This window comes from Anser cygnoides, chromosome 14 (genome assembly GCF_040182565.1).
Source record: "Anser cygnoides isolate HZ-2024a breed goose chromosome 14, Taihu_goose_T2T_genome, whole genome shotgun sequence".
NCBI lineage: Eukaryota > Metazoa > Chordata > Aves > Anseriformes > Anatidae > Anser > Anser cygnoides.
This window is the reverse complement of record NC_089886.1, coordinates 7,834,710-7,850,557: the sequence shown is the minus strand read 5'-3', so window position 1 is coordinate 7,850,557 and position 15,848 is coordinate 7,834,710. Positions and strand designations below refer to the sequence as shown.

General features: G+C 43.4%; 1 protein-coding gene across 22 annotated transcripts in view; it reads right to left on the bottom strand.

Annotated features, from left to right (window-relative positions):
• The window catches only part of SGCD (sarcoglycan delta), a 517,792-nt gene that overhangs the window by 119,143 nt on the left and 382,801 nt on the right, over positions 1 to 15,848 (bottom strand). For 14 of the 22 annotated variants that reach the window (XM_013176020.3, XM_013176026.3, XM_066977269.1 and 11 more), the window contains one exon: positions 9,611 to 9,796. In XM_013176020.3, coding sequence (XP_013031474.2) covers positions 9,611 to 9,796 — 186 coding nt within the window. Of the gene's footprint in view, positions 1 to 9,610; positions 9,797 to 13,527; positions 13,651 to 15,848 lie in introns of those variants that run through there. The other 8 variants (XM_066977277.1, XM_048057084.2, XM_048057085.2 and 5 more) reach the window with 5 other exon arrangements.

The window sequence follows — 15,848 nt, the reverse complement described above, 5'->3', positions numbered from 1 at the left end:
GCCTTAGGGACGCATGGTGTACATCAGGATTAATGTGGCAATGCAGTGATTTGGGTCTCTGGGCATTCTCAAAGAGGTTGCCCAGGCCCATATTCCCACGCTGAGAACACCTGCCAAACTATAAACATAGTTATTCTTCTTGGGAAGAAGAAGAACAAGATCTGAGTTGCCTTGCCCAGCACACCTCGAGCTGGTGGGGCCGCTCTCCTGGGCTTTGCAGCTCAGACTTTTACTAATCAGAAACACTTGCAAGTTTTTTCCTCTTACAGTCAAAATACCACTGAAAGCCATCAGGAACTGCACAACACCAGAAATCCATGATAAAAGTGAAATGGTCATGAAGACTTAAACAAGAGGTGTGTCTGCATCCCCTGTGCTCGGAGCACCCAGCTGCAGGGGACACTTTCACACAGCATGGACACTTGGAGAGGACGGACAGTGCCTGTGGACTTTTCATAAACATGCCACAAACGTGGCTTTTAAGTAACTAAATTTAATCTTAGCTGGTTAACCCACACTGAGGAATCTTTTACAAGGACCCTCAGTCACCTTAATTACACAAGGATAAAATAATTTTCAGAGACCCTGTGCGTAGGAGTAAACTTCTTTTTCCTTTTTCCTGTGGTGGGGTGGAAACTCTAAAGACTTCAATTAGAAGCAATTACTGTAGATGTAGAGCCTTCTTTGAGGTTAAGCCGCCCTTCATTTTCTCAAGAGAAGCCTTTAATTAAATGCAAATAATCACAAATTTCATATAGCAGATTGCCATAACTTCACTATTAGTTACTGGATCTCATTTGAAAAGGAAAGAGATGGGCAATAGCGCTGGGTGGATGAGAAGTAATGAGAACTCAAGAGGTCAGGGCTGAATTACCTGTGTAAATCTATTCCTCTCCTATAAATCTGTCTGCAACCATATCATTTCAGTGTTAACAGGTTGTCCTTCATGCAAGTGCACTGGAGTGTAGTCCCATAGAAACTCAGGCCTCAATGCAAATAATTACCTCAGTCCATCTTACTGTTGACCACGGCAGTGAAAGCGGGATGGGTAATGGGGAAGATGTAATTGAAATGGAAATGACCAGAACTAAAATGTAAGTTGTGATGAATTCAAATGGTATATTCAACCTCATCTCCACAGCAGAGCTCTGGAAGAACAGGCACGTGAAATGGCAGCAACCACCAGTGAGTATCTTAAAGACATTTCTCAGATCAGGTACGGTAGCACATGAGTAGAGAAGAGGCATCCAAGAAGAGATAACGTAGTGTCCGCAGGAGGGAAGGGGAAGCACACAGTCCACACAAGCAAAGATTTGTAATTTTGTCCACAAAACTGTGAAGTTTTACAATCCATTCTGAACATTACTTAAGGTAAACGCACACAAAGGTAGGGAAAATCTGCCACTTTCCTTACTCCCCTTCTCCTCCTGTTTGACTAAACAGAAGCTCATCACAGCTAATGAGCAGCAGTTAGTTTGCAAGCTGGGGCTTCATGCAAAGAGCTTGGGCTTCTTCTGCTTCATACTTTGCACAGGAATTTACAGTGCTGACGGAGAGCTGCCTCCATCCCCTTTTCACAGATTATGTGCAACAACCCAAGATGCAAAACAACAGGGGGTCAGGACCAAATGCCAAGCAACATTTTAAGCATCAGCTTTCTGAAAAGCTAATGGCTCTGCAGTTCCAGGATAAGTTGAAAGAGGTGCGGAGGCTACACCAAGTAGCATCTCAGCCTTAAGGAAGCCACAGAGAAGAGGTGCTTCAGAAAAATTACACTTTTGTTATGGAAATGACTGCTCAGTTTTCAAAGCTGAGAAGGTCATTGCTCTCTGACATGCAGAGAGTTCAGCAGGGATATCAGGGAACTCTAAAAGAAAGAAGAAATGCAGGGAACAAGGGAAGGAGGAGCAGAAAACTTGCTACAAAGATCAGGTTGGCACGTCATTTCTGTGTAGATTGCCAAATTAAATCATTTCTCCTACTGTACTGTGAGAATATAGGGAGGGATCAGATTGTAAGCTATTCAGAGGACTAACTGATTATTGGCATTTTAGCAGCGAGCTTGTTTTTGTTCTTTTGCACATTTATAATAATACCTTTTACATGTTCCTTAAGAGACAAATCTCTCTCTGCTTCAAAACTGCTAGTCTGAAGAACTTTTGTTGGCACTGAGAAGAATGCTAATGTGAAATATCTTATTTCTTCAGATGAAAGAGGAGCTGAGAACAATCCCCTCTGGAGGGAGGTGGCAGAAGCAGGATCTGCGATCCAGAGTTTATGATCCACCCCCCTGCACAGCCCACCCCTGCCCTTGTCGCTGATCCCTGGGTCCTGCTGCTCTCGCTTCCCATCACACTCCCCACAGCACAGCAGGGACTTGGGGCACCAGCAGCCAGGACCCTCTCTGTTCACAGGCAGGAATGCCTGGAAATGAAGCTTTAGGCCCGAGACCAAATGCTCAGCTTCACAGTAGCAGGGATTTGTGTGGTTTGTACTGCCCGCTCTTCCCCAACTATTTTTGTCCCTCTGGTCTTGACGGAGCCAAACAAAGCCATAATGTGTTTTTAATGCAGTGATGTTTTTTTCCTGCTGGGGAGGTGTACAGGAGAGTGGCTATTCAGTCTTGACAATGCAGCCCATAGAGCAGATGTTCCAGATAACGTTTGCCTTATGCATACATTGAACTGCAAGTACGAGGAGAGGGGTGTTGCTGCATGTTTCTGACAGCTTCTTTCAAATCAGAAGCAGTACTAACCCAGGGATGTTGGGATCCCAGGGTATCTGGGTCCCAGGGCTAAATTCCTGGCAAGAAAATAGCACTGATAAAAGCTTTGTCTGGCACAGGGAACATTCATAATATCCCCCACTCCTAGCAGGTAGCAAGCACAAGAGCTAATGCAGCAGCTTCTTCCACAGTGGGGACACCAGTAAGACTGCTTTTTTCTGCCTCTGTAAAACACGAACTGAATATGCTTGAGGTATTCCTGCCTCCTGGATATATACTTCTGTTCAGAAGTGAATACAAACAGTGCTTGAATACAAACAGCGGCTTAAAAATGATTGGAAAGCGAGAGCTGGAAGCTTGTTCATTGAGATGGAAGCATGACCACGTAATCTGCAGTTCTCCATGAAACCCAAACCAAAGTATTTGAGGGAAAGGAGCCATCTACCTTCACAACAGACTGTATACCACAGACTGCCTTGTGCAAGATCAAAGAACTACCTAAAATGATTGTACTGTAGCATATCCAGCTTGATTTAGAGGTACTAGTAGAAGATTCACCATTTCTTTCGATTCCATGGCGTATGCATATCCAATGCCATGGCAAGGCTCTGAAAAACTCAGAGTTTTTTTTAGAGAGTAAAAACAGCGAGGTAAAAATCTGAGCTCCTTTCATCCCTGTTTGGTAACAGGAGACAAAGGCCTTATGTGCTTATGCTGGCTGAGAAGATTAGTACATATATAATAAAAATTAAATATCAGAGACTGAGTTTTCAGAAGTGTAGCATGTCATTAGGACCAGAAGTTTGACACTCTGTAAGGATGCAACAATGGAGGAATTAACCTTTTAACAAAATCATACCATATCCTATTAAAACTATTTTATTCTAAACTCCAAAGGAGTGAAGGTAAAGATACATATAGTATCTTTAAAAAAAAAAAAGATACTTTAAGATTTTTCATACAGATGCAGAAGCTCTGGGAATGAAATTAAGATCTCTAAAAATAGTAAAAGAAAAGCATAATTTTTTCCCCTCAATCCAGGAAAAAGAAAGTTAGAATTTAGTGTAAAAAATTGCAAATAAAAAGCATTACAATGAATGGCTGGCTCCACTGATGACGATGCTAGATTTCCTGCTAGATTCCACATGATTAAGGATTTCATCCATAGAAATTTCTTCACTTAACAGTACAGTCACTCAGTCTTGCTGGTTTTGTCAGTTGCCTACAAGATTAAGATCTTTATATCAGAAGATGCAGTCCACGTGAATGAGAAAATAAAGGAAATACACAAAGCTCTTGGGTAATATGGGCAGTCATAAAAAATTGCTTGTTTTATAAAAAAAGCAACATGAATTAAGATGGAAAAGTGCATAATTTTGTGTATATAAAGGAGAGAAAAAAAACATTCTTTCCTCAATAAGGGTATAGTAATATTAATTCTAACAATTTTAGCTGACCGATTGCAGTTGCACTGCAAAGCAGAATCTGAAAAGCAGACCAGATTTATTTCCCAAGTTGGTTTTACCATTGCACCAAAAAAGACCCCAGAGAAATCATGAAGAGGGAATATAAACTGCACACTCATTTTATTCTGAGGCAATTTTTAATTAAAAAAATTAGAACAGACTATTATTTTAAATCATTAATAAAAGAATCCAGCCTATTAAAGAGATGAGCTTTCCTAACTCTAATCCATCCTTACCGCTGTGTTATTACCCTACTGTTTTCCTGTAATTAAAATGTGGCAGGTAGTTTACACACAAGAGGGAGTAATTGTATTGGAAATAACAGTTCATAACCAAATTTTAAAAGCTTATTTTTCTTATCAACTTTTAATAAAGAAAGCAAGATAATAATGATATTTAGCTTTTCTGCCACCTACAGCAGCATTTTGTCTCTCTAAATTGATAACACTTCATTCAGTGATGCTAAAACATATCTTTTCAAATACGAATGCAGCCTAAAGCAAAAACAGAATATCTCAACCATCTCAGTCATTTGTTTTTGCTCAACTTAAATCAAAAACCTTACGCTAAAAGACCCTTACCTTCAAAAAATCTTGTGTGGTTCTGGAAGTAGAAAACAGAGTTGAACCATGCTATGGTTAGGAAGGACCCCAATCACAGCCTGACCAGGCCAGGAAGGAAAAGCCCCTTTCTCTTCTGCATCCTAAGGAAGAAGGAGCAAGACAGATCACTGTCTGCTCATTTCTATGTTGCACTTCCTCAAAGGTGCATTCATGGGTGGCACAAGCAGTCTGCATGAATTTGCTCAGATATGAAAGCAGCACATATTTCTCCTGGCTTGAGGGAAGACATTAACCTTTATTCTTGAACGTTCTCTCCTGAATACCAAAGTTGCAGAATATTTTCCTTATAAAGACTTTTCTACAGTTTTTGCTCTGTATGATTCTTAGAAAGCAGTTCTTCAGGAATTTCAAGCCTTGCAAGCCAACTTGAAGGAAATTATTTATTATTACTTATAGGCTCGTAATATCTGCCAGTATATAGCACTGCAGGATGCTGTACACAAACAGCTTCTATCCCAAAATACATACAGTCCAAAATATATGAGTAGGCAACTGTAGACAGAAACACCAGGGCAGAGCAAACGGACAGATGGACACAGAAGTAGGTGGACATTTGCCATTTAAACATAGCCACAACAGAACAGAAATATGCAGCATCTCATATGCAAGTATTTTATAGCATGTGCTCATCTGCAGTCATGGGCAATGTTAACACTAACAAGCTACATCACTGGATGCTAATGCAGGTGGACCATAACGAAAACGACCATTAAGAGCTCTGGTTCCAGCCTTATAATTAGCTTGGCACCTACAGATCCTTGAGGGGCTCAACCAAGCCCTACATAGCTCAAGGCTGAGTAAAAACCACATAAGACTACAGGATACAGCCCAAGCCAGCACCTGGTGGGCATACTGAGTGGGTAAGTTCCATACACAGCCCACAGGCATTAGTGTTTTCTCCCCAAACCCAATATGTGTAAACCACATTGTCCAAAATCCAAATGAACTGGAGTTCCCTTTACCTATATATCATCAGAAAGTTTAGCGCTGGATAGTGGTTTCTACCTCAATTAGGTTTGGTGACCTTCAAGGTGCATTGGGGTTTCAACCCAAATTGGCAGCTTTGGTTCAGATTCATTCTGTGGTTTGGCTTGAAAATCAAAGTAAAGTTTGGAGGTAGCAACCTTCACAGAGCTTCCTGCAGCATAGCTCTAATGCAAATGAACTGGATAAATGGACCTGACTGTGTGAACCAGCTGTGGAACAGGCTGATGATGTTTCAGGTCCCCTCCAGGCCTGTTTTTCATACAGCTTGTGCCTGGAAAAATCATTTTAAAAACAAATCGAGGATCAAATACCACAGAAGGACTGAGCGACTGCACCAGAGAACAGACTAGACAGTGACCGACTGGCCACATGTGAACATGACCTGTGTAAAAAGTGATAGCCACGCTTACGTTTACGCCTTCCATGTTCACATTAAAGCAAAACCTAGAATAAATCACTTATGCCTTGCATATTAAAGCCACAGATTGGAAGCTTATGCTTCGATTTCGCAGGAGTTTCTTCCCTGAGCACGAGCAGCAGGGCATGCAGAGGGGAGAGAAAGGGAGTTCAGGGACATGGACATGGAGCGGATGAATAGTACCCAACATGCTGTAGAAACCACACGAGAAGGCGTCCCCCACTCCCCCCCAAGATTGTCTCACTTCCTCTCCTCCCTTCTCCCCACCCCATTATCAGCATTTAGGACATGCCTGAGTTTTCTTGAGCAGGTTTGCTGTGCTCATTAAAATAGAGTGAGTGCTTATCAGCTATAATGAGCACTCATTAAATTCTTCTAAGTGCCAGGACTGTCCTGTGGAGCTGAACACACCCAGGTTCTGGGAGGAGAGCTCAGGAGTGGGAAGATACTGGAAATGTGTTTTCCACAACAACAAAACTATAAAACTTTCCCCTCCTTTTTTTGCTCTGCAAGCACTGGGGTAGCTCAGACCTGTTAAGCAGCAGTTCCTGCTTACTGACTGCTCCAGTCGTTCTCCGGCCCCAGAAGACCTCTCAGCTCCTCTTATCAGAACAGGAACAAATTAAAGATTTTGCGTATTTGCATCTCCTCATTTGAGGATATCCCTACATTTGTTATTTAGAGATAAAAGTGCTTCTAAAAATTCACTTAAAGTGGTTTTCTCAGCCTTGGGGAACGGCGCAGAAGGAATTGCAGAGTGGGATCCAAAGCAGCTGGCGAGGCTGCAGGACGAGCAGATCAGGAGATGAACAGAGCCGTGCCCACATGCAGCACCTCTTAAACACACGTGCTGCAGGTGGCAGGACTTCCTCAACCAAGCGGAAGGCCACACAAACGTAGCTATAACTTAATCTATGGCTGTACCACTCCTGGCACCAGCTAGGCCACATCTGTGGTGTGACGGGCCCTCCCGGTCCCCAGCTCCAGCCACACGCACAGCTGATCGCAGCGGCTCAGGCTTGAGGCCCAGCCCTGTCAGACTCCCCACAGACCTCACCAGTCAGCAAAGCAACATCCTCAGCCGAACACTCTTCAAGACCACACACCAACTACCCCTGGGGACCTTCCTGGTCTATTTTTAATCTGTTTGGCCGAGTCATTAGGTCCCAACACAGGTAGCAGAGCTCTAACTTTAAGCTACAAGAGCCTCACACTTGGCTTCTGGGCTCTCACCACTCTTTCAGTGAGAGCCCTATAACCATAAAGCAGTTCCCATTACAGGATTCAGTGCTACAGTCTATGCTTTCATCACCAAAAGCTGTTCATCACCCACTAACACCAAAACATATGAATTAACTAAAAACATACACAAATATACTTTACCCTGGACTAATCCCCAGTGAGTCACAGAGGGTGAGGGACTATTTAAGGAAACTTAAATAGTTTCAGACAACAGCTTGAAGAGCAGCACATCCCCTAAAAAGCCAGCATATAGGCTGGTGGGGGAGAGAGAGCTGCTGGAAGGGGGAGGTTTCTGTAAGTGTCTCTAGCAGATGATGCTTCTGCAGATGGCCTACAAAATGCAATGGATCAGGAGTGGGCTGTGAGGGCAAAAGGATCAGAGTAGTTCACCTCGTTTCCCAAGCGATCTGTAGAGAGCAGACTGACCACCATCAAATAACAAAAATCATGGGACTGGCATCCCAAATGTAGGTTATTCTGGATAAAGTTGTTTTAAAAAGTGAGTATCTGAAATCCTGTTATCTCATGCTTCAGCTAATAATCATACTGCTGTCTGTAGGACCAGGATACAACCACATCTACTATCACCTCAGAAATACCAATTTTTCTACCGCATTAATGTAATTACCACAATTCAGCAGAAGATATATAGCAAAGTGGCATCAATTTCATAAGAATAAATAACTGGCCTGATTAAGAATTAATTGCTCCAGTTTGGCTCACCCTTCACCCACTTGCAGGAGCTTTCTGTGAATTACTGCTTTATAATTGCTTGCTCCCTAAACATACAAGCATTACAGCCTTCTGCACACCTTGACAGCATACCAGTTAGAGAAAATGAACTCTACATGTTCCCCTGACACTGTATCCAGCAGACAAAATATAGTAAGTCAGAGATTGTTTACCCAATTCTCATGGCCCATTAATGACATAATACTGGACACAGCTGTGCAGGACTTCACAAGACCAAAGCAGAGAAAGAAATGCTAGGAGACTTCAAATGCACTACTCACATCAGAGCCTGGCTGGGGAAGTCCTTGAAACTGGTCTAGGAGATTTTAACCTTACAGTTTTCTCACAAAGTAAATCCAGGATTAAAGCCTCAAACTTGGTTTCTCTTGAAGATCCTAATGGTCCTAAAATAGCTCCACCTGACCAGGGTGGCAGTGACTGCTTTGAAAAAGGGGGGGGGGGGACAAGTAATTTCATTTTCTCTCTGCCTGATCAAATTATCTACTGAAAAACTGGTAAGGCCTGCCTTTTATAAAGGCTTTGCCACATGCTGACTTTTGGTGTGTTTGAGCAAGGGGGGCAAAGTTCACCCTATAAAAAAAGGCACCCCTTTTTATCCCCAAAAGTTTGAGCAGAGCTCAAGCGATGTGCTGGGCACATAAGGCTCAGAAACCATCATTTGCCCCAGTGCAACCTGCCTCTCAGTACAGAACTCCTACGTTTTTTCAGGGGCTTCTGGAGAGCTAAGTCCAGCCAGGGAGCCTGTGCAGCAAGCGAGTGCTACTGGCAGGGCTGACACGCCAACCACAACACAACAAAAATGCTCCACCTAAATACTGCACCCAGAGACACTTTGGAAATTTTGTTTTACTTCTGTGAAGCTTTTTGAACTGCATTTTTATGACCTTTCATACATTTCATTTCAGTACGTTAACTTTCCCCAAGAAAAAGGCAAACCAAGTTTCATGACTTCCCAATCATGGAGAAAAACAGAAAACACCTAAGAGAAAGTCTCAAACTCATTCCTAACCCCCAATTAAAAATACCCTTATCCAGTAATTTAAAAATACCTTTTAATTAAATGTTGGGGGTGGGGGGCTTTACATAAAAATATGTATATATACTTTTATATATAAGTGTGTATAGATATATATATATCAATAGGATAGAAGAACGTGATTTGTGATGCTGAGATGATTCCTCAGCCTGGCAATCCTGCAAACATCCCTAACAGTCATCCTCCAGCAGAAAAAAAAAAAAAAGGATTGTTGGATAATTTTTTTTTCCTCCCTGTAACAACAGCTATCCATAGCAACTAAAACACTCATTGAAGCCATATCTGAATTCATGCACAGAGAAACAACCATCACCCTCCCTCATTTTCCCTGCAGCTTTTAGGGTAACCCCCACTACTTACAATTGTGAAGTTCATAACCTTCAGAATCCAGATGGTCATAGCAAGGTTCACCAGGATTAAAATCATTAGGAGCAGCACAAAGAAATAGAGGCATCTCTTCCTCCAGCCATAAATCCCCACTTTGTATACCTGGGGTCCTTCCGAGGTCTGCATGGTGCTCCTGTGTGCGTACTGTTCCTGAGGCATCTGAAATAATCACAAAAAAAAATAACCACGTGTATTAAGCAGCAAGACAAATCCAACGATAAAAACTGCTGAGGACTTGTGTCTGTGCCTGTTAGAGGTTTAGTTGTTTGTTTGGTTCCCCCCCTCTTTCTCTCAGTTTACCAGCTGGGCAGCATCTTCTTGAATCACCTTGGTTCTGCATTATTTTTCTTGCTGCTTACTCTATGCAGTACCACACTGAGAAAAATTTATGTATTAGATGTATATATTTATAAACACACATAAGCATGCTGTCTAAAGGTATCCTATGGAGATCACTCTCAAATGACTCTGCTCACCGCCCCAGGTTTTGCAAGGCTGGCACTCCAGGGCTTCGAAGGATCCTGAGGGGAAAATTCTGCATGCATTTGGTAAAAGAAGTTGAGTTCAGCAGTTTGTTTTGAAGATGCAATATTACTTCTCAGAGGCTTTAATTCAACAACAACAAAAAAATCATCTCAAATAAAATCATTCCTTACAGCCAAAGAAAAAAGGCAAGGGGAAAACGTTTGTCTTTTTCTCCCCACCTCCAACTTCATTAACCAAATAAACTTGAAGCACAAAGTTCTCCAGCTACCACAGCGCTAACAAATTGTCCCCAAATATCTACACCGATTTAACAAGGACTGACACCCTGGTCAGGCAGGCACAGCACGCTAGGACAAGACTGGAGCCAAGAGCAAGGAAAGGGGGAAGGAGGGAAACCTGGCACCAAGGAGACCAGAAGGACTATGAGGTGTGGCAGCATCCCCAGGAAAAGTTTGCTTTTCAGTCCCCCAGGGCCAAGGCGAGCACAGCCACCCCTGTGCACCCCAGTACCCAGCTTGCTGTGGGCAGTCGGGGTCTGGCTGCCCGATGTTGACGAAAGGAGACTTAAACGGCATTGCAGCCTGAGGAGAAGGAGGGTGGTGAATGGATGTTCCTGTGGAGGTGTTTTTGCCCCATGAATGTAGGTATTCACCTTCTTGCCCCCCACATTTGGAGTGCGGAAAGCCACTTTCACAGGCTTCCCCCAGGGAACAGATTCATACATTTTCAGACTTGGCCACACAGGCTGATGATATCAGATCATCTCTAGTAACGTGCAGTTTGCTGGATATTTTGAATTTGAGACTTTAGACAGATAAGAAGCCACCAGACACATTCCTGTGCTACTGATTCAATATCACGGGCTTCTTCCTCAGGGTATCTGGCATCAATGCTTGCATTCAGTGAATTACAAAAATCACAAAACGGGGGGAAACAATGGACGTTCCTCTCTGCGGGAGCATGATCCATAAGGGCAGAACAAAACAATGGTAAAAATAAGATGCTCATTGATAGCAGCTTGCGTTTGTTTGTTTACCATTAGTTTCATAGTTTTTCCTTTCTTTTAGAGGAATTTGCTAATAGCTTCATATTCCAGCACCTAATTAAACACAGTGTGCAGTAGGCAATGGTGCAGAGCCCTTGGCAATGAAAGGGTCGACATAAGGTGAGTTTCTCCCTGGCACAACTTTTATTCAAGCATTGCTCTCGGGATGAAGTTAGCACTCTGTCTTTGTTGTCCCAATGCTGAAGCCCATATGACTGGGACAAGAACTGCCTAAAGAACCAGTAACCTTCCTTTCCCCTGCCAGGCTGAGCTCCCTCCTCTCAAACAAAGGGCCTTCACGTGCTCACAGAACTACAACTACAGTGATGTGAGCCTCAGCCAGCTCTTCCATGCCTGCAAGCCTGACTTTTTTTTTCTAGCTTTCTCTGAGTGTTTAAAAAAAAAAAAAAGATCTTCGATCCCACCACAAACCATGCCTCACGTACAACCCCAGACTATCCTGGCCCCAGCTAACACATCCTTAGAGTGGGTAGGCTCAGCCAATTTAGCATTAAGGATCTGCATCGCAGAAGAAAGGTATGTCTTTATTAAAGAGCAGTTTTGCTTGGTGTAAGTGGGCTCACTATAAATCACTTCTGCTGTTCAGACCAACTGGGGTATCCATCTCTGCACTGCAAAGCCAGCCAAAGCACTGGCAGACCCAGGGCTTTTGACAAGGGGGCACAAAGCAAGTTGCTCGCAGCAGATCCAGCTTGGTTTTCATGGGTCTTTTGGCTCACAGATGCTAAGTCAGCAACTGTAAACTGTGGAGGGCTTTGCAGCAGAGAGCTTGCCAGAACGGAGGAATGAAGTCACAAACAAATACATGCGCTTGGAGAAAAGCGGGCCTTTACACTGCTACAATCACTCAGCTCCTGTGCAAGGGAAATCTTAAAAAACAATAAATTACAGTTTCCACTACCTGAGGGAAATTATAACAACAACTACTGTACAGTCAAGGATTTTATTGCCTAATATTTTAACAGGGGATCCTGGAGAGCACATATTAAATGCAGCCTCTCCCTTAGAGAAAATGAATAAATTGCATGTCTAACCCTCTCACATCTTGAAAGGGGTCCGACCAACACGGAACAGTATGAAATACCCAGCTCAAAATATTTATTGCAAGACTTGTTTATTCTTTCTCTCCACCTCCCTTCCTCCCACTCCCCCTTGCAATCACTAGGACAGCAAAAATGCCATATTCAGGTGGGGGAAAGTTTTACAGACATCCAAGGAATTTATAGGAACAGAACATAACCACAAAAAGCAACTTGCATCCACGCAGGAGCCTGATCTTGAGAATTTCTCTGGTTTAGATAAAATATTTAGCTCACAGCTGCCCTGACAGAGATAGAGCAACTGAAGTACTACAACACACATGGTGAACATGACCTAGTAATACAGTATAAATTTATAACAAGAAAATAACATGGGAATCATAGATGGGACATTCCCTCTATATAAGCTCTCACAGAGCTACACTTAAAGCTGTATATGATTTCTAGCTAGCATTCCTTCCTGAAATGTGGCTACCAAACAAAAATGCTCATGTTTGTAGTTCTCCAGCTAGAGAAGAAAAAGTGACGGGCATTGAGTGCCGAGGTGTGTTAAGCAAACGTGTAGGCTAACAAGGACCGTAAGGCACCTGCTTAAGGAACAAGCAGCACCCACTATCAATAATCTGCCCTGTGCAGGAGGGAGAAGTACGCTAGTCACAATTTATATTTTAGCAACTTCTCTTCACTCAAACATTATAAAGACAACCAGCAAATTAGGCACCAGAAAAAGAAGTATTACTTTGAAAGGATATCCAGCGGTTTCATTTGCAAGGTACACCCCCTTTTCAATTACTAAGCTAAGGGGAAAGGCTGCTAGTTGCTTTTTTTGTTTGTTTGCTTAAATTTGGAATTGCTACCTAATTTCATAATATCCATAAAAATAAAATACTGAAGTAAATACAGCCAGAGGATGGCGGGTGTGGGGGTGTGTGTGTGTGTGTGGGGGGGAGACGCACTCCCCAAAAGTCAGGCTTGAAAGCATCTGCCGGACACAAGAGGACTTCAAGCCACACATGCGCCACATTAGACTACCAGTACTGTATTTACCGTAAAAAAAAAAAAAAACCACAGGATGGCAAATCATCACAGTTTAGCCACAGACAGCATTACCATGACTACAAAAGCATAGCCTGGAACCTGGGTACTCTTCAAAGAACTCTTGCTATTAAAAAAATATGGGTAATAAGTTTTTGCACAATAGCTGCACACAGAGCCCTTAGATACAAACACTGCAAACAGAACCCAATACAAAATCCAGCCCAGTCAGATAAACTATTCATCTTTTCACTTTAGCATACCTTCGAGATCCAGCCCATGACAAGAAAGATTTATCTCTTTTATTACGACCACCAGAAGAGTAACAGCACTGCATACCCTGATCCACACTGACTGCTTGCTGAATCCTTCTGGCAAAGAACCTTCAGCACATTCTTTCAGTAAAGCTGAAATCAGTCTCAGCTGAAAGGCATCACAAGTCAGAACTGGCACTGAGTTTCCAAAACTCACATCAGATGCCGCTAGTTAAGGCAGTAGGAGCCAGTAAATCTTTATCACATGGCCCCTTGCCCCTCCACTGCCTCCTCCTGCCCCTGCAGTAACATCTCGTGGGCAGAACACTGCTTGCTCCAGACACAACCTGGCTCACCAGTTCATCAGACAAAATGTTTTATGTGCACCAAGACAGATAAACCTCTTTCCCTTGCAAATACCATAGCTGTAATGTTTCTCGGCCATGCCAGCTTTGTAGGCTCAATGATGGCTATCAAGAGGGTGAGGCATAACATGATGAACCAATAACGTTTCTATGCCACGGGGGTCTCTTTGATCAGTGTTTAAATCATGTGTGTTTAGTAATAGAATACTTTTAGGCTGAAAGGGGATTCAATCGGGGAAGGTGCCTTCTCCCTTTCAAGCCCACTTGAAATTTACTGCTGAAAGTGCTCTAGAGCTCATTGAAATGACTCACTGCTTCACAGACCTAAAGCTCCTAAGTCCTGTGCAGCTGACACAGCATCTCTCCTCCCTTGGCGTAGTGTGTCCCCAGCCAAAACGCCAACCTCCCCGCTGGCACTGCAGCACCGCTGAGGCCAGTCCTAGCTCAGTGACAGCGGCTGCGTCCGTGCCCACACCGTGCCACCTGGGGCTGCGTCCCTGCTCCTCCTTACACAGCCCGGCAGGAGCGTGCACCGAAGGGGGTTGGATGGGATGGGGATTTCCCGTGGGGACTGCAGGGGTAGTGCAAGTGGGGATGTGGCAGGTTTGGGGAAGGTGGCATTTATTTCCATGTATTTTTTGCCAAACTGATTTCCATAAATTTTACGTAGAAACCGTGAGCGCTGAGCCAGCCCCATATTTATAGGGGACAAAAGGGTCTCTAGTCAAAATCAGCAGGTGTACCAGAAGGTGAACACAGGCCAGCAAGAGGCTGGCACAGCAAATGTGCTGGTGTGCTTGCAGAGAGTTTGCTTAGCTGCCTGCTTGCATATAACCGAGGTGTAACAGCTTCATCAGAAAAACGAAGAGCATCCGACCCCAGGCTAACCTGTATCGTGGTGATAGGAACACATTTCTAGAGATGAGAGAGATGGGCTCAAATTCCCTTGGGCCTTGGACCTACATCTCTCACATCTGCCCTCTCTTTGTATCCATGTAACCGACATCCTCTTCTCTCTCCCTTTGCTTTTTGAAACAGAAACCTTTTCTTTTGGGTTAAAATGAGAAAAAAACCTGCAGAGGTGTTCTCTGTCATATCACTGGAAGGCAATGTACTTGTGTTCGCTAGCTCTAAATCCTCTGCAGATTCAACCTCTTTAATTTCTCTGTCTTATCTGCACACTATCCACCAGGTTCAAAACAACAGACATTTCTGGAGCGTGACTGAGAACAAAATTTGGCATGAAGAACGCTTTTTTGAGCCTTCCATCAACAAGACTTTTTGCCTCTTCACTCCCCATAAAACTCTCTCTCAAGCTTGACACCCCCAGGCGTCTGTTATTCCACCAGCATCGTGACCCAAAAGTGATTTATGGTCCCCAAAACTGAAATCCTCATTCTGTGCTTGTCCCTCTGCTTCTGTCAATAGTTCCCATTCCTCTATGTGTGGAGCAGGTTCTTCCATGTGCTGTGAAGACCATCACCAGTCAACACATTTCTTGGGTGTCATGGCAATGTGTTACACGTCCAGAGAGACAAAAATAGGAAGGAAACATCTTAAATAATGTTTTCTTCTTTTCTGACTAGTTTCTCTCATCAGGGTACATCACATGTAGGGTTTTTCAAATATCCAGCTTGATATTTGCACATCAACAAACTTTGCTTGGTCTGCACAGTCCAACAGTCCACTAAGAAATATATCATTTGCCATTCCCACCTCTGAAATATCTCTAGGAAATTGGACTCACTCAGCACAGGGAGCTGGGGAGACCTTGGGGATTCATCTACTGATAAAGCATCTCTGATCCAGATCCCTCAATGCTTGAGGCTACTCCGTGCCTCTAAGGTCTTGAGAGCTCATGTAATTTCCCCAGTCACCAGGGCTGACAGCATTTCAACACGAAATTCAACAAGGGCACCACAAAAGCCTCAGTTTATAAGCCAGGAGCTTTGAGAAGGTGGACTG